The following is an 18,961-nucleotide window of genomic DNA, read 5'->3' as shown; positions in this document are numbered from 1 at the left end:
CAGCTGAATGAGCTGGAGTTGTTTAGCCTGGAGAAAGCTTAGTGTGGATCTTACAAATTTTCTTAAGTATCTGCAGGGAGGAGTAAAGAAGATGACTCTTCCAGTGGTCCTGAGCAATCTGCTCTAGTTGACTCTGCTTTGAACAGGTGGGTTGGACCAGGTGTACTCCAACATCATCCATTCTGTCAGTTGGTAACAATTCTTTATTCTCCTATTCCTTAATAAGGCAAGTAACTTCCATGACCCAGCTAATACCCTGCTGGTCACATGCATAAACAAAGATCCTGTACTCACCAGTTAAACCACACAGGCAGCAGCTTAGGTGACAAGGTGGTCAGAGAGCGAGCCTGACTTGATTTCTCTCTAGCCACAGAATTTCATCCAACTAAACCTTGTGTTAGGAGGAACATGACGTGTGATTTACAGCCTAACAGTATGTAGCAGAAAGCAAACCTCCTACAGCAGCTGTCAGAGTCGTGTCTCTCATTCTGATGTAGTTCAGCCACAACAGGGCATCATAAAAGCCACAACTAAAATACCCTTTAGTTCTATTAAGAAAACATTGAACAAATAAAATGTAAAGCCCAAGGATTTAAATAAACAGGATCTTCCAACAGTTAAATATTTTGTCCCTATTGTTCATGGACATATACTGCAAATATACTTCAGCAGACAAATATCTCAGCTAATCCATATTACTTGATCACCCAACTTCTTTCAGGATGAAAAGCCTATGTAACGCTCATCTGAGCTGTGTAAGAGTACTGTGAATAATTCTAATAATCTTTTTTCATATTTTAATCTCATTAGATACATCATAAAAATACTGACTAGGAGTTAGAAAACAACAAAAGTTTGTCTGAGCAAACATTTTCCTCAGCTTCTGATCTCTGTCTGCTTTTCTGAATTTTCTCTCTCTCTCAAAGCAACAGACAAAAACATCGATCTAAAACCAGAAAACTGAAGGATTCTTAAACACTCGGCTTTTATGGTGAATTCCTCTTACTTGTGTACCATGGAAGAGCTAAAGTAATCCTTTGTAGAGGGATATTTACTTTGAGACACAAAGATCTTGACTGCAATTCTATCATGGTCTTCTATCAAATGGAAGGTGCCCAGCTACTTGAAGAAGCCAATACATAAATCCATTGCACTGGGTAAATCCACAGCCCTGATGGTGTTTTTTTTTTTCTGTGTTCATCAGAAAGAAGCTTTTATTTACAGCCAGCCAACTCTGCACTTCAGTACAATGAAACTACTGACATGAGATGTAGGTCCTCTCTCTGCTGCTTGCTACACCAAATCCTTACCTTGGAACACCAAGGTTAGTATTGATGATAAGCCTTCTTAAGACAAACTTCAATCACTGGCAGAAGAGTGGCTGTATAAACATGTGGCTCCAGGGATCAGGAATAAGAGAGAGAGTAATGAGTGTCTGTGAACTGTGGTGAAAAGGATGAGTATGAAAGACACTCTGAATCTCAAATAAGAGACTAGACTTGCATCTAAAAGAACTTCTCTGGAAACTCTATCAAAACACCTCTGGCTCAACTGTGAATTTAGTTTTTAATTTCTACAGTTTCTTGATTTTATGGCAAAGACTCTAAATTACCCCTGGTCTTGTTATAAAATGATAGCTTTACTGTGACACGAGCTCAGAAAAATCCTCAAAATTTACTACCATGTCCCTGGCAGCTGTACAGACAGAAAAGGCAGTAAATAAACCCTTTCCCTATAAATCCTCTTTACAGTTAGTCTGGCATGGTAAATGTTAGTGCTAAAAATACCTTTTAAAACTGTAAATAATTTGAAACAAACCTATTTAGCAGAGATAAAAAAATTTAGTGAATATAAATTCATGACTACCAAGAGATATATGTAATCACAGCTATTTAACAAGGCTTTTTGCTGACTTTGGAAAGGAAAAAAAAATTAAACTCTTCCTAGTCAGATTTACACAAACCCAAGCCATCATTTACCATAATATTCTGTGTGACCTCAGACTATAATGATCAATGAGCAATGATCTGTTGTCATGCCCTTGGAGGACCAGGCATTCATTTTTATACCTCTTTTGAAAAGAAATGGAAAGCATTCTAGTTTCATGTCCAAGTTTCTGTTTCAATAGACATTTACAATAAATACTTAAAATTATTCCTCCCATCTTTTCATCAACAGGGAAACTTAACATTTATCAATTCCATTATAGAACAGACTGTTAAACCCACAGAAAATGTGTATTTTTTAAAGTCAACTCTTAGAGATGGGTCCTTAGGATAATAAAGGACAACCTGAAAATCACATTTAACAAGAATGCTAATGATGGCTCATCCTCAACTACTGATTACCACCAATATATGGAGTGGAACACCTTCTATAGAAATGCTCAGATATGCATTTAAATGTATATGCACAGATAGATAAAAAAAGAAAAGCATAGTGGATGCATATATGAATCCTTTCCACAGCAATTTCTCTGTGGCAATTTCAAAGCCCTTGGTTTCAGATAACAATCACTACTGCAGTTTCTGAAGAAGTCATTTACGGAAATGACAAGAACCAAATCTTTTTCCTGTGTCAAGCAAAATTTCTGTAGATGTGGTTTATGAAGCTTAACCATAAAATGCTTCAAGTGCTTTACCTTCTTTCTATTTGCAGGCCCCTTTCAGCCAAATACTTCAACAAAAAAAGAGTGAAAATGTTATTTTGCTTTAAGCAAACTTTTCTAAGTGTACTCTGGTAGGGGTTTTTTGGTGTGTTTGGTTTGTTTGCTCCTTACATTGCCCTCACGTATTAGTCTAAATTTTAGAATGAAATTAGACTTTCTCATTCTTAACTTGTTTTTTCTCCTCTTGACATATAACTTCCAAGTCTCTAAAGGCAGACATTCATACAAACAGTGCATATTCTGCTCTTCAATAATTACTTTCAAACAGAAAAAAGTTATTAGAGTGAAAACTCTCCAGAAAGTATATTTAAATATGGTGAATGTTTTCCATTAAACTAGTGGAAAAAGAAAATAATTCCATACATGCACCAGGGTGCAGAAAGTTTTCCCCAAGCAGTATGAGTCAAAGACTGCTATAACAAAAAACCTTTAAATGTCCTTATTAGGTTTGGAAGCAATCCTTTGTGCTAAAAATCCAAAAAAAAAAATCCAGTATGACTGTACTGAAGAGTTGCAGACCTCTTGTCAGGAATGGTTACTCTACTCTCTGGATCAGCTCTATTCCCTCTGAAAATTCAGAGAAATTGAAACAATATTCAGAGCTGATGCTAAAGAACACCAATACAGCTTCATAATGGACGACTGCTGCACTTTTCTTGTTGCCAGTTATGGTTCCAGCCTGTTTTTTTGTGTTTCCATCAGCTCACAGCTTCTTGCAAGCCAGTGGAAACAGCTAGATTAGAAAATATAACCAAGCTGCCTACCCAGCGGCTACACAAGTCATCATTTTTTTACTATCACCAGATTCCAGTTTCACAGAATAAATAAATTAGTTGCTGAGGTTTTCCATGAGGTTCCTCATCACTGCAGAGATTATTGATTGGGCTCAAAACGTTCCTTCCTGCATTGCACAGAAACATGTGATCTATTACCCTGTGTTGGAATGAAGTAACATGAGAGAGGACTGAAGCGCCTGAATTGTTTGGGATTATCATCCCAGTCCTTGAATGAAAATTCAGCATTGCTGTCAAGATTAATGGTGAATTCTGTAGTGCTTAAACTTCAAAGATGTGCCACAAAAACTGGAGAATTTTAAGAAAAAAAGTTCAAATGTGTGGCTCTATTTTTACATTTCAGTGTTTTATCAGGAAAGACAGCTGGTCTCACTCATCCCCTCCCTCCCCTGCTGCCCACGCTGCTGTGGATGCAGCCCAGGATGTGTTTGGCTTTCTGGGCTGACAGTGCCCTGGCTGGGTCATGTCTGGCCTCTCATCCACCAGCACCTCCAAGTCCTTCTGGGCAGGGCTGCTCTGGATCTGTTCATCCCCAGCCCATGCTGACCCCAGGGCTGCCCCAGCCCAGGTGCAGCATCTTGTACTTGGTCTTGTTAAAGGTCATAAGCCTGCAAATTTGCTGAGATGCACTTGATCTCTTTGTGATTAATGAAGATATTAAACAACCCTGGTCCCAGTATGGACCTCTGAGGGGCACCACTTCTCACTGATGTCCATCAGGATTCTGACCTGTTGATCACGACCCTCTGGATGCACGTGTCCTCCCCTCAATCCATCTCTTGCCATTTTAGAGAGAGGGGTGCTACAGGGGACTATGTCAAAGGCTTCACAGAAGTCCACATAAATTAAATGTGGAACACTTCCCTTGCCCACTGATGGAGTCACTCCATCACAGAAAGCTATAGAGTTGGTCAGGAAGGACTTACCCTCGGTGAAGTCCTGCTGGCTGTCCTGAATCACCTCCATGTCTTCCATGTGCCTTAGCACAGCTTCCAGGGGGATCTGTTCCCTGAGCTTCCCAGGCACATGGCTGAGGCTGACAGGTCAGTAGTTCCCAGGGTCCTGCTTTCTGCCCTCTTTGAAGGTGGGTACAAAGTTCCCCTTTTTCCTGTCACCTGGGACTTCACCTGAGTGCCATGGCTTTTCAAATATCACAAAGGGTGTCTTGGCAACTGCATCAGCCAATTCCCTCAGCACTCTGGCTTGACTCATGGACATCCAGGTTCCTCAGCGGTGATAAACCTGATCTTTATTTACAGTGGGAGGGACTTTGCTCCCCCAGTCCCTATCCTGCTGTCCCTCCACTGCAGAGGTGTGGGAAGAGAGGTTGCCCCTGAAGAGTGAGGGAAAAAGTTGAGTACCTCAGTGTTCTCTCTGGTATGGTTGTCAACTACCTGGCTCAAGAGCCCACATACTTACATCCGAACACAAAGTCCAAGCCCACAATTCATCCAGTCCCTTTATTGCCACCCATAAAGGATTAAACAGTGTCATTTCCATATCCATAACAGTCCAATTTTGAATCCGTGTTGCTCATTCTTTTTCCACTACTACAGTCATTGCCTAAAATGTCAAAGCCAAGCAGTCCATTGCAGCAAAGATAAAACTGGAAGCAGAATTCATTCATAATTCTAAGGACAGCTAGATCTGAAAAGTTCTCTATGACATCTATCTTGCAATTTAGTCATGCTGAGAGAGCTCTTATCTGCCAAAATTTCAGAAGGGAGGGTCTGAAGAAAGGTGTTTGAGCCTTGTATCATATATAAGGCAATGTAAAAGAAGCTGCAGGGATAAAAAAGGATGGAACACTTATTTTTAATTAACATATTTACAATAAAAGTTAGTTATCTTTCTAATTATGTGAACTGGTGATGCCCTAACAAGAATCATTTTGCAACCCACCAGTTATCAGTTGTACATATTGAGGCAAGATAAACTCTTCCCGTAGTCATTTTCTCTCACAAAGACAGTGGGGATACAGGGATACAGTGGGAAAGGCAATGTGGAAACAGCTATAAAGTTCACACGTTGCCTGGCACACCACTCAATGGGCTCTGGCTCAGTTTGGCAGGAGATTAAAATATTCATGAGGATGCTGAGTATGGAGCATGTTTACATACTTCTCATCTGCATGTGCTCTGCTAATTCTGTGTACTTGGCTCAGAAAGCCGCTCGGCTGTTTAATACTTTTCTGAACAGAGCTGTAAAATCAGTACTTTCTGGTCTTGAATGCCTCTTGTCACTAACTCACTACACAGTCTGCTAGCTGCCAGGAGCTTTTGTTAGCTGCCAGCCTAGGAAATTGAACCTGGGCAGCAAAAGGAGCCATTTCCATCCTGCTTTAAAAAGGGCTCTAGACCAACACGCTTTCTTATACATGTGAAGCATGTAAGAGATGACAACCTCATGGTTTCCAGAGTATCCTACACTACTCACTCTTGGCATGCTCAAGGATTTACCAAAGCCAGAGCAAAGTAAAAAACTGAAAAATGGAACAGAGCTGGGGGTGACTATCAATATTCAGTGGCAGGAAACGCATGGGCAAAAGAAGCTTAAGCATGATTTGCAGGTAAACCATATTAAGTAGATGTTTGCCCCACATCTGGAAAATGGGTATAAGACACTGAATTTGGCAAAGATATCTGATATTTACTGCTCTGAGCTCAGCAGGTAAATGCAAACTTTGGACAGTTTTCAAATTTAAAAGTCCAGTTTCCTTGTTTAACAACAATTTAAAAGACATGGGAAATAGTGGCACTGAGTCAGAGTCTGTGCACCCGGCAGAAGCTGAGTACCTACCACATTCAAACTGTCAGTCACGTGATAAACCTGCTATTTTTTGGACCTACAAACTGGAATAGAAACCCGCTACTATCTTACTATTATTCCCTCACAACCATTATTTAAAAGACTTGCTTGCTTGCCTGACAAATAGAACAAAAGCTGTCACTTGGGTGAATAAGAAGTGCTATTTCATTTTTCTTGCTGCCTTTCTCAAATGATTAAAAACCAAAATTCAAGACTGGAATAAAAGTGCACTGCTACGAATCCTTCACCTACAACATGATAATCATAGGAGAAAAAAGGTAAGAAGTTTAACCCTAAAAGGCTACTCAAATTCTAGTTTCCCCCAAACTAACCCTGCAATCTCTACAAGGCTGTTCTAAGCAGACAAAACCAGCATATTTTACCTGCTGCATAACAAGCCAAAGTGTCTTTTTCCAATGGAAACAAACCAAAAAAATATTAGGTGTTGCATAGAGGTAAAACCTTACAAAGAGAAGGCCATGTAAAATCATGGCTCAGGCCTGCTACTTTGGATAAGTAGAAAAGGACTATGGGAAAGAGACTCAGCCGAATTAGGGATAGAAAAACAAGTTATGTAACCCTAGCATGTCCTCATCATGGTGTATGGTGGTTGGCTGAGTTATGTTTGTTAAGATTTAAAGCTATGTAACTGAGAAAGGCCTGACTGCTTAAAAAGGCATGGTTTTTGCAATAAAGCAATAAAGGTCTCCTTTGCACCTGCCTGGGGATTCTGCGTCACTCTGAACCCTCACCCCAGAATTAAGTTTTTGAGTTGCCATGTTACACCAGAAATTTCAAGACTTAGATGTGTAGACAGGATTTTAAAACACTGTATTTGAAGCCAGAAAAGAAAAAAACAAACAAACAAACAAACAACCCCCCCAAAAATTCCATACAAATAACACCAAACAAACAAACAAACCCCTCAATGTCCTATTTTTGACTTGCAAAGGGACTCCTGTATTTGAGTCTTCTTACTTTCTGCTTCCCTTTCTATCTGTCTCTATTGCAAACTCCTGCCCATTCTGCTGAGTTTTCCCACTCGTGTCATGCCAGACATGCCTTGCATTGTTCACAAATTCCACCCAGGCTTCACACAGAATATCTTGTTTCATACTGTCTTTTTATCTTCCACAACTTCTTTTTAATTTTTTTTAGGCTGTCACTGGCTCTAACCAACCAACACAGAAAGAGCTTATGTTTCACAATCATCAGTTACTTCCCTGCAGACACAGAACTTACAAACAGCTGATACATTTTTTAATGGCTCCAAGGGGACCACAGGTCCAGCCACAGCTATGAACAAACCTGCTCTATGCCTAAGAGTTGTACTAACCCAGCTGAAAACCCTGGCTGCCAGTGCTCTCAAATGAGCCTGACCCTGCCTTTACAGTACTGAATTTGTGACCAGGTAAAGGGAGCATTGCTGCCAGGGTTCACAAAAGCAGATTGCACAGAGATGGTTCCCTCACCAACTTATTTACCTGTTCCCCCCATAAACTTGCAGAGTATAAATATGGAATAGATTTTGCCTGCTTAACTGCTGTAGCCATGGAAACCATATGAGTTCTTTAAGGAGAAAGGAGTCAAAAAAGGACATAGAAATATAGGCAGTGTATTTTAGAGACAGAGGGCATGATTTCTTTGCTAGAAAAGACTACTGTGGCACATTTTATTACATACCATTCGTGATTACCATTACATTTTAAATCTTAGATTTCTGTCTACAAGCAAAGGGAAATGAAACAAAAGAAGACAAACATGAATACATGGTGACTACCTGCCTACTAGGAATCTCTGCATTCTGATAGGAAAAGGACATTACCCCAAAAAAAAGCAAACAGCCACTCAATCACAATATATCTGTCCTATTTTTTAGACATTATGTATAGTTTGTCACATGGCAACAGTTCTCTGTGATACTAACAGCAGTTCCTTCCATATCCAAGCTCAGTTGTTTGCTGCAAGAGCACTCCAAGACCTCCATGGCCTCTTCCTCTTGCTCCATGTGCAAGCAAACTGTCTCTGGATATGTGTTAATATAAAAACTCGAATAAATCAGCTTAAGAAACACAAATCTGACCAACTTAAGTAAACACCTCCACTCAATATTCTGGAGGTCAAATACAGAGAGATACTAAGCCTATGCTGTACCCATTGGGAATCTCTCAGCACCTTAAAATTCACATGCTGGTGAACCAGATTCCAAATACAACTGGGAAATTTTCTGTCTCTCTCTCAAGAACCAAGGCATAGATGCATCAGAACCACAAAGCAGAATGTGCTGTTTCACATGTACACCAGATCAGTGGGAAACCAAATACACAAATACACATAGTTTTTGGTGTTTCAGAGCAATGACATGCTGGAAAACCCAAAGAATACCACAGTGTAACTGCAAACTGGGGAAAAATCCTGCAATGTACAAGTGAATGAGTGAGGTTTGAAGCTTGCTGTGAGTTTAACATGTGGTATTGCAGCAAGAACTTCCCAAAATGTAAAAAAAAAAAAAAAAAAAAAAAAAAAAAAAAAAAAAAAAAATCAACACGTGTTCCCATTGCATAGGATGATATTAGCATTGGGAAACATGGCAGAATTTGTTCATACTGGCATGCTTATTTCACTATCAGTTCAGCAACAGTTCCCAGTACAAAGTGACAGCTATTTCCTACCTTCCTCTCACAGAACACACTTGTAAATCTCTCTAAAAGTTGTTTTCAAAAACCTCCTCGGGAGCAGGATGTCAAAGCACATCAGCAAAGCACACAACAGTGCAAGGAAGAGAACACTGGCTGAACTAATGGACACAATTTGAAAAATCTACAACAGAACGGGATCAATCTGCAGTGTCAGCCAACAGAATGTTAAGCCTGCAAGATGGAACTGTGTAACTGGAATGAAAGTAACCAAACTCATGACATAAGCATGACACAAGCTCAGTTCTGCTTCATATGGGACTCTGGGGCTGACAAAATTAATGCTGCCACTCTCTTCAGGACTACTGAAATTCTAGGCATATCTAAATAAATTGTTCACCCCATTTTGCTTCTGAATGACATGTATTCTTTGTTCTCCTTATCTGAGGAAAATTAGTGATTGTTCCCACAAAGAGAATACCTCTGAACTTCAATGGAACTATACCAGTTTATACATGCACAAATGTTGATCTCTATCAGGCAATACAATATTTCAATTCAGTGACACAAAGAAATTAAAACAGTATTGCTGGGATAGCAGGACCATGATGGAGAAAAATATTTGTGTCTCAAGAACTTGAATACAGCAGAGTCCAGCTAAACAATACAAATAAAATTGTGTATTAGCTGTAAGACACTGATATGACCACTATTCTCTCTTGTTTTTCCCACTGCACTACAGCAACAGTATGAGTTTGGAATTGGTAATGGTGAGAAGCATCAACTGCTCTTTTCTATGGCTTTTACCATTATTCCCATTGCAATATCCCTTAAGATCCTTATAGCCAGCCCAGGCAGTCAATGGTGCTACACAAAACCAGAACTGAAGGATAATCATTGTACAAAAGAGCTCAAGTGTTTCTGCACCTTGTAGTGGACAATACCTGTCACATTTCTCCTCCAGCCTTTGAACACTCTGGGAAGAGGTTGAGTCACCATCCCTGCAGGTATTGAAAAAGATGTGCAGATGTGGCACCTGGGGACATGGTTTAGTGATGGACAGTGCTGGGTGAACTGTTGGATTCAGTGATCTTCGGGGTCTTTTCCAACCTAAATGATTCTGTGGTGCTGCAATTACTTTAGGGAAAGAATCGGCAGATTTATAAGCTACAACACGCACCACCGTCACCACAGGCTGATCTGAAAGAACTCTGTACTCCATAAGACTCAACCACCAAATTAGGAGTAAATTAGCAAAGGAGAACCTATGGTAATATTAGGCAACACAGCAAGCTATTTATTGTCTTGCTGGCTCTACCTGTTACAGGGAACACTAAAAGATTGTTATCTGCTTTAGGTTCAGGCTCAAAAGTATTACCAAACCACTAATTCAGAGAAAGATATCTGCAGCACATTTCCCCAATTTACTACTTCAGGAATATATTTACAGTCTCCTTTATATCTGCAGATGAGGTGTCTTTCTAAATTTATAATGCATTCACTGAAAAGCTCTCACAAAAGCATAATTCCTGCTCCCACATCCTCCACTCAAACATTACTCACACAGAAACTTCCTGCATCAACGAGACAGAATAAAGCCCTTCCCAGCCAACCCCCCCAGTCCAGCTGACACATCATTAGACCACATCTCAACATCATGCAGCATGAAAGCTTGTGCTCACTTTTAAGAAAAGACCAAGATAAAGGATTTCAGCTGAAAGGCATCATCAGACCCATTTATTTGATGTTCACCCAGACAACTTCGTTTTCAAAGCTATAACTTTCTCCTGATAAAACACACAGGTATAACCACCATGTGGCCATAAACCAGGCCAAATGTCTTCTATAAGATACTGCTAAGATTTTAATTACTTGTGTCCTCAAGCCTGTAAGTGATGTCTTCCCTATCTGCCTTGGAAACCTGGACTTCACCCTTGCTTCTATCATAAATTCAAAAACTGTCAGAGGCCCTTCAAATTGCTTTTGAAATATTTCTGTACAACACCATTTTTCTAGACATCACAGACAGTATCAAAAATATCACAGGCAACATAAAAATGATAGCTTGCAAACCACAGCAGAAAACCTACAGATCAATTACCTTGCTTCCAGGCAAAAAGCATTCATCTAAAACATAAAGAAACACCCACTCCAACATCAGCATATTTCTGTTGATTTTATGGAACGTGAGAATTCCTCTGCATCCACCATCATCCACCATGCACAAACCCAAGCTGAAACTGACCTCCTTTTCTCAGCCCCTGAGAATGAGGTAGGTGTCAACTCCCTTCTAACATTGCAGAGGGGTATCAGCTACTTCTTCTCTCAGCAGTTTAATGGCACATATCTAATTAAACTCAGAAAACTGTTTTCTGTTTGTATGACAGACTAAAAGATTAACTAGTGTGGTTACAGGTCTGTGCAGTTTTTACAACTACAGTTTGGTCTAATAAACTCCAAGGTGTGTTTCAGCGATGCCCCATCATCGTCATGCCTGTAATAACAACATGATAATGATATGCAAACACACCCTTTATAGGCTTTCTCACAGATGTCAGTGTGATGTACAGTGAGCAAACAGCCTACACTTTCATAAAGAGTAGTGTTTGCAGGGTGAAGAGGAGCTTCCTTGCTCAAGGGATTCCAAGCAGCTTTTTTTCTTTCCTTCTTTTGGCTGCTAAAATTATTTTGTGAACATAGTTAACACAAAACCCATTGAAAGAGACCAAAGATTAATTTCCAAAGATCCTGTATGTACTATATCTGTAGAAATACCATTTCCTTACTGGGTTTCACGTGGGTACTATTATAACAATCACACCATATGGTTTTGTCTTTTTCACATAATTCACTAAATTATCATCTCCTGAAGATTTTATATCTTTAATGCTTCCATACCAAGAAAATAATTTTTTTCTTTGATGTAATTTTCAGCACAATCCAGTGAAAACAAGTCCCTACTTTTTTCATAACCACATTTCCTCCTTCCTATGCCTGCTTCTGTTCCACGACATAAATTGTTTTCCACTGACATTTTCCTGCTTATCTTGAAACCTGTTCATAGAACTGTATGGGAAAGGTTTCAGTAGTCTGTAGCTTTGCCTAGGAACCCTGCAACACCTTCCAGACCCCGAAAAACATCAGGCCTCTCCCCCTGAAAGGAGTTAGCATTCAGCAGCCATGCTCCATCACTCCATAAAACCAAGTGTCACTATGCACCAAAGCTGTTTCCAGTAGCTGGGCAGCCAGTTACTCCAGTTACTAAGAGGTAGTGTCCTTGCCTACAGTTATCCTGAAGGAAAATCCAGTCCATGGTCTGAGAAGACTGAGCCTAAACCCCTCTGTGCCATCCCACCTGTGCCTGCCCTTGGAAGAGGGAACAATCAGAAATCACCCGTTTGGCTTCTACGTATCTCCTAAACCTAGCAGCAAGGGACAGAATTTCATCTCAGATCTGTGAGACTCCTTGAACAAACCATCAAGTATAAACAGAGCCACTGGATCTCAGAGAAACTATGACCTAGGATTTCCCCACTATTTTCATAGAGGCACGGCACTCCTCGTGGCTATTCTTTGCAAAGGAGCAAGACAAGCAGGGCAAATTACCTCCATCAGAGCAAGCTGTGCTGTATGAATAGGCAGGTTTTAATTATTTTTTTTTACCTTAATCAGCTTTTCCTAGATACAACTCTATTTCCATCAAAATATTTCTAAATAGAGTAAGTTTCTACAGTAGAAGCTTATTCTAATAAAATTTACTGTGTAAGCTTATTATTAATATTAGGTAAGGAGAAACTTACACAACTGGAGATGTTTCTCATAATGTATTGTTTTCTCATATCTAAACTACAAATATTTATCTCCCAATTGTTTTCTCATTAATTAATCACTTCACCATTGATTCTTCACACTTTCCTGATAGATTGTTTATTGTATTTCTGGTAAATTATGCCTTATGACAGGCATGTACATGTACATGTTTACCATGTAACACAAACTAAGAAAAAATGCTCATTATCTTCCCCATCTATTGTGTAATACTTATATATCTGTATAGTCAAAACCACCTTTTATGGCCTCTCCATGTTACTCCATGTTATTTCAGGGGATTTGTGTTAACTTGCACTTGAACTTGCTTGTTTTATGATTTGATTTTCTTGCCTAAGAAATTCTTAATTTTTGCTGTCAACTCTTAGTATGAAAGTAAAATTCATTCAAAAGGATGGTTTTTATTTTATTTAGCTTAATTTCTCTATTTTTTGCTGCTCACATTTGATCATTACAGCAATTCAGTTGCAGAGAGGTTCAACGAAAACTGATTTTCCTCTGAAACAAATAGAGGATAGAAACGAGGAAGAAAAACCATCTTTGCTTTCTATGGAATTTAACAAATATATATATGGAATATAACAAATTATTTTCAGTAGTACTGAACCCAAAGTATGCCTCTTCTTCAAAGCTGATTTAAAAGCCACCTCGAGTTCTTTTGCGTTTAAGATAAGGAATATGGTAATTGGTCATTTAGGTCAATCTTTGGACTTGCATGGTCTCAAAGTGTACTAAACACTGGAAGTGATGGACTGAGACCTAAGGATGTGTTGTCAGTGTTGTTACACTGACAATTATGGGGCCAATGCCAACAATCCATGCAAAAACCATTTGCCACTGGATTAAAGGAACCTCTTGCTTTACCATTGCCTCCACCTGTAAAGTAACACACATTACATCAAGGTCTGAAAAAAAAAAACAATGACAGAGGTGACAGATGGAATTAAGACTTCACCTCTGACCAAGTTATATATAAGATTGTTTTAGCTACCCAAATGCCTCATAATTAAGCAGTAACAAATGACTGCACAGAAGCCACAGAAATTTAAAAGCCATGTCTAAAAATGCAGAGGCAAAAGCCACCCAGGATTCCACAACTTTTGAACGTGATAAATTCAAATTGCATTGTTTAGGGGAGCTACTGAACTCATCTTTTGTTCACATTATTCACATCACTGAAACATCACTTTAAAGAAATAAAGGAAACATTAGCAGTTACCGTGAATATTTGAGAACGCTATGGGATGTGACAAGTTTCTGTTTTGCTCTCAGTGACTTTTACTGTACAAAGACTAAAATTGCAGGGTTTACTTGGGATATTATTTGCACTGCCTCTGGAAATAGTGCCTCAGTTGTCAATTATGATAAGATCTCTCTCCTGCTTTCTTGCTAGTTCCATTTTGCTGTCTGGAGAAACAAACCCAGTGCTATCACTCTCACCAGCTGGGGAATTTATTAGCGAACCACTGGGCCCCTTCTGCCTCAGGATGTCTGTTGCCTGACTGCTATTTTTGCAATTTTAGACAAGGGCTGTGGCTGGCAAACTGTGAGGAGATGCAAAATGCCAATTCTGTTTCAAAGCATCATAAGAGAAAGTGCTGATACTCACCAAACTATTCCCTGAGCCCCAGAGCCAATAGGTTTCAAGTTCTGGTAGCGTTTGAGGACTGTGAAGGTCGAGTCACCTACTTCCACACTGTAGAACTGGTTGTCAACTTTGCTTTTGCTCATGTTGTAATGTTTGGCAATATATGACACATCCACTTGTTTCCCAAATCCCTGTTGTACAGAAGAAGGGAAGGGGAGAGGGGTTGGTAAAAACAGAGAAACCAAGGCTGGTAAAACATTAGAATACTGATAAAGCACTGTCAGCCTAATTTTTCAATATAAATTCTTGTCATTTTTGGCTCACTTTCATAAAGACTGTATCAAATCTTCTTTCATGCAGGAAGTCACCATAAAAAGGCACTGATTAAAGAAAACCAGTGAATTCTCCAGCTGGTGTTTGTGACACAGTTACTGCCAACTACTGCTCTCGACCTGCCATCACTCCTGCCTCATGACTACTGGTTTATGTGCTCGTGCTGATTCTGCCCTCGTTTGTTTTGCAATTAATTTAAAATAAGATGACTTTCATCAGTGTGGAAGTGGGACAAGAGACGCAGGAATCAGGCTCTTCATTATGGATCAGACAGAGCAAGCAAATGTATTCCCATGAGTGCTAAAACTTTCCCTGAGCACGTGACAAAGACCTTGAGCAACTTTCAACAGGTGTTGCAAAAGAAACAGAGCAGTTAATGAGAAAAGTTGTGACCCAACATGGCTCAGTATCATGGAGATTTATTCAGAAGCTCTGGAGGTCTTCAGGAGTTCTGGGTTCCTAAGGATAAGAGGGAGAGCTGCTCTCATTACTTAAATGCAGCAAACACCAATTTTAATGACACAAAACCAAGCACTGTAGCTAGCACTGCATAGCAGTATTCCTCCCCAAAACTGTAAAATTAAAAACCAATAATTTTTACAAGACTTAAAAAACCCTCCCTCAAATTTGTAAAATTAACATGCAGCAAGTTACATTATAACCCCTTTACAACTACTGCTGAGCTCAGTTCCCTATGGACTACAGAGCAAATTTATAGCAATTTGAGATAAAAATCAGAATTAAGTGCTTGTAATTTAGGATTCTATAGTACATGGTGCTAAGCACAGGATTCAAAAGCTCAACATATTACAGCATATCTTCACTAAAAGAGTTGACAGTTCAGTTATGGAAGTCAAGACGTGCCCAAATGCCTTCCATAAAGCAAAATCCTAAAACAGCTATACCTCTGTCTATGCAACTTTTTTCAGTGCTCCCGAACACAGCTTATAAATTTTCTTATTTGCTCTATTATAAATTTCTTTCCCCCTAAAAAATCTTAATGATCAAATGCATTATGTGTTTATGGACTACTATGTTGAAATTTGATGGAGCTGTGAAAAAAGTAAAGTTGACTTTGATTACATCACTCATTCAATTAAAAAGGACATCATTCCAGTATTCCAAAAATCTGGCCACTAAAAACAGATTACTGACCTTGCAAAGAACTTGGATTTCAAGGTTTGCCTTGGAAAAATTATTATCGTTTTTCTGTCCATTACCTAACTGGAAGGCCCTTTGGCACTGGACAGCGTCGTCCTAAACACCTCATTTAGAGACTTTGAAACATTTTAATAAATGCAGCTCTCCATTCAAACACAAAGTCTCATCTCAGAAAACCAAGTGGCAACTTTACATTAACTTGTTCATCAAACATTGTGAGTGGGAGAGCAGGGGAGGTCTTGCCCTAACACAAAAAGTGAGAGGTTTACGGCCACTGACACAGCCCTAAAATGAAGCTTCCAGAGAGTGAAATTATTCCAAAAGAGGTTTGAATTTTTCTCATTGGAAGACAAACAGGCTGCATCTCATTCACACTGTGTAGCCTTAGTCTTAAAACGTCTCCCATTCTGTGAAGAGAGATGCATAAATTTGGCTGTTCAGCTCAGGTATTCGTACCAGACCTGAAACTGGGAGGTTTTTTGGGTTTTTTTAAATAACATGCTCCTGATTGATAGGCATTTCACAGCTCCCTCTGGCTAGACAAACACATTTGGAGCGTGTTTTTTCCTGATGTCATTATCAGAACAATGCAGGACATATTCAGCATTAACACCCATTACTCTGAAACCAATGTTTATGTATAAAGTGTCAGCATAAAAATTGCATTCCTGAGTGAGCCTGACTCATATCCAGCTCCTCTGGAAGTACAGACAGAGTGAATTTTTTAAACAAATTGGATGACAGTGTTAAGGCTTGGATGAGCCAGGCCTGCCACAACTTGTTTGTGTCCTTACTCCCAAGCTACCTGACAGCTCCTTGTGTGGCATGGAGCTACATGGGAGCACATATTTTATCACTCTATGTCTAGAATAAAAATTACTTGCTTTTAAGTTATCCTGACCGTGTGAACTACTAGCCTCGGGAAATTCAAGCTGCGTACACTGGGGTTTCTGAACTGCTGTGGTTCCAGCAGCTGGTTCTTTTAAATCCAGAAATGCCTTAAAAATCAATCAAAACGGCTGAGAAGAACCACTCTGTAGTAGCTCAGTTCCATGGGTAATTAACATATCCAATTGCTTCAGTCAACAGCAATTAAAGTTGTGGACCCAGAAGACCACAACTGATAAGAAAATGCAAATGTCCTGATGAGCTGCTCTCCTCTGCACAACACAGACCATTCCTATGACAATCTGCTCCTAACTGTGTGTGAGAGGGAGATGTAAAGACTGTTTTATTTTTCATGAAATCATTTTTCCTTTTCAGATTAGTATCTTTTTCCCTACTTATAAATTTGTGCCCCATAAAGTCTTTTACAAGCATTACTTGTAAAGTTCAAGGCAGGCTGATTTAGTTTGAAGTGTACTTCAAGCAGAATGTCTCCTCTGAGTGACAACAATTTCAGCTTTGTGGACAGGCCAAGGTCTAAGTTGCCTCCTCACTCTAAAGTGACACTGCTAAAAAACTACAAAAAACCCCCCTGCTCTATATTTTCCAATTTTTACCAAAGCTTAAACAAGCAAAACAAAAGCACAGTAAGGTTACTAATGCCCAATGCACTGCTTACTTTCATAACAACAGGAGACTGATGATATAACTATCCTTGTCATGATGCTGACTTAAATCAAATCCCTAAGTCAATGAATTAACAGCATTATTGGATTAATCACATTTGATCAGATCCCCAAGCCAAGCTGACACATAATTAAGAACAGTCTCTGGTTGATTCAATAGCCACTTCCTATTGAGAAAAAGGAAATGGCAGTTTTGTTTCACTCCAAAATAAAGATAAAAAAATATTTTCCCTTTAGCAAGGAAATTCATACTCTTTACAGAGCATGTCTATGTTAGTTTTAGTTTCAAACCCTGATGACAATGTTCTTCTCCCAATCTTCAAATTCACATAGCTCATCTTAAAGAAGCCTACACACTACATTTTGCTCTTCTCCTGTTACATCCTCAGTGCTCATTTAAACCCCTTTCAGAAGCCTTGGTGTTGTTACAGATATTGATATTCCCCCAGATGCCCCTCTGTACACCACTAAGCTATTTCAGATTCAGGTTTTACTGCACAATGTTTACAACACCTGTGCAGGCAAATAATGTTAAAGCTTTGGTTATATGGCATCAGAAAGGAACCCAGGGCTAGGAATTTCCAGTATACACCCTTCTGTAGATGCACCTAACCATAAACTCCTTTCAAATGTGATTGAGGCTAACATCGTAAGAAACCAGGAATTAGAACTTCATTAAGAAATAGATGGGGGAAGGAAGTTTGTAGATACACATTGCAATCAGGATATCACAGTAAAAATGTATAGGTCTCATACAGTAAAGTGAATTCCAGTGAGTTAATACAGTTTCAGGTGAACTTGAAATGAACTTGGGCAAGCTACAATACTGAGGCCCCAGAACAACAGTAAACATTGAAGCTGTGAAACTTGGAACAAAACACATCAAAGTTCCTCAGGCCTCTGTGTAAGATGAAAGATTATTCCTCAGAGACAAAGTATGCACAGCAATGCCATTTGTTCTCAGTTTCCATAAACATTTGGACAATGAAATTACATTACTTCAACACTGAGAGGAGCTTAGCTTTCATTTCATAGGTACAAAAATGCATGAAACATTACTTTCTCCTTTCAGTACCTAATTGAAAACTTCTAATGTGCACACACACATTCCCCAATGCCATTCTCTTTCCTCCATACTGAGAAATTTAAGAGAAGTGAAAGTTTCTCAGCCCTGAAAACCTAACTATCCTTGTTAGCTCACTTGAGCACGAAGCCATATTTGCAATGATGTTTGCTTAGTAACCTGACAAGTGAGAAAGAGAAAAGAAAATAAACTGTCAAGACTCAAGCATTTGAGATGAAGGAAAAAGATACTCTCACTATTGCTAATTGTTTAGAGAGCATATATTTTGTTCTCAAAGGAGAAGTATTTGAAAATTCAGTGGAACTCAAATAAGTGACTGCCTCACACAGAGCTACAAACTGTATTCTTTCCTTTTCTTTCAGAGTACAGAGAGGAAAAGAGTTAAAAAGCCCAACAGAAATAAAATTGTGCTATTTTCTATATTGTAAGGTGAATTGCCTCCTGATATCCCATTTTATTTGTCCATTTCTATCCTACAACATAACTATAC

General features: G+C 39.2%; 1 protein-coding gene across 15 annotated transcripts in view; it reads right to left on the bottom strand.

Moving 5' to 3' along the window:
- Positions 1 to 18,961, bottom strand: part of MAPK10 (mitogen-activated protein kinase 10) — a 137,741-nt gene that overhangs the window by 48,075 nt on the left and 70,705 nt on the right. For all 15 annotated transcript variants that reach the window (XR_008436839.1, XM_053976079.1, XM_053976077.1 and 12 more), the window contains one exon: positions 14,344 to 14,513. Coding sequence is in view for 14 of the 15 variants with exons in the window: in XM_053976079.1 (XP_053832054.1) it covers positions 14,344 to 14,513 (170 nt within the window). In the remaining variant the exon portion in view is untranslated. The remainder of the gene's footprint in view (positions 1 to 14,343; positions 14,514 to 18,961) is intronic.

This window comes from Vidua macroura, chromosome 4, assembly GCF_024509145.1.
Source record: "Vidua macroura isolate BioBank_ID:100142 chromosome 4, ASM2450914v1, whole genome shotgun sequence".
NCBI classification, from domain to species: Eukaryota; Metazoa; Chordata; class Aves; order Passeriformes; family Viduidae; genus Vidua; species Vidua macroura.
Note: the sequence above shows the minus strand (reverse complement) of the source record. Positions and strands in the feature narration are given on the sequence as shown.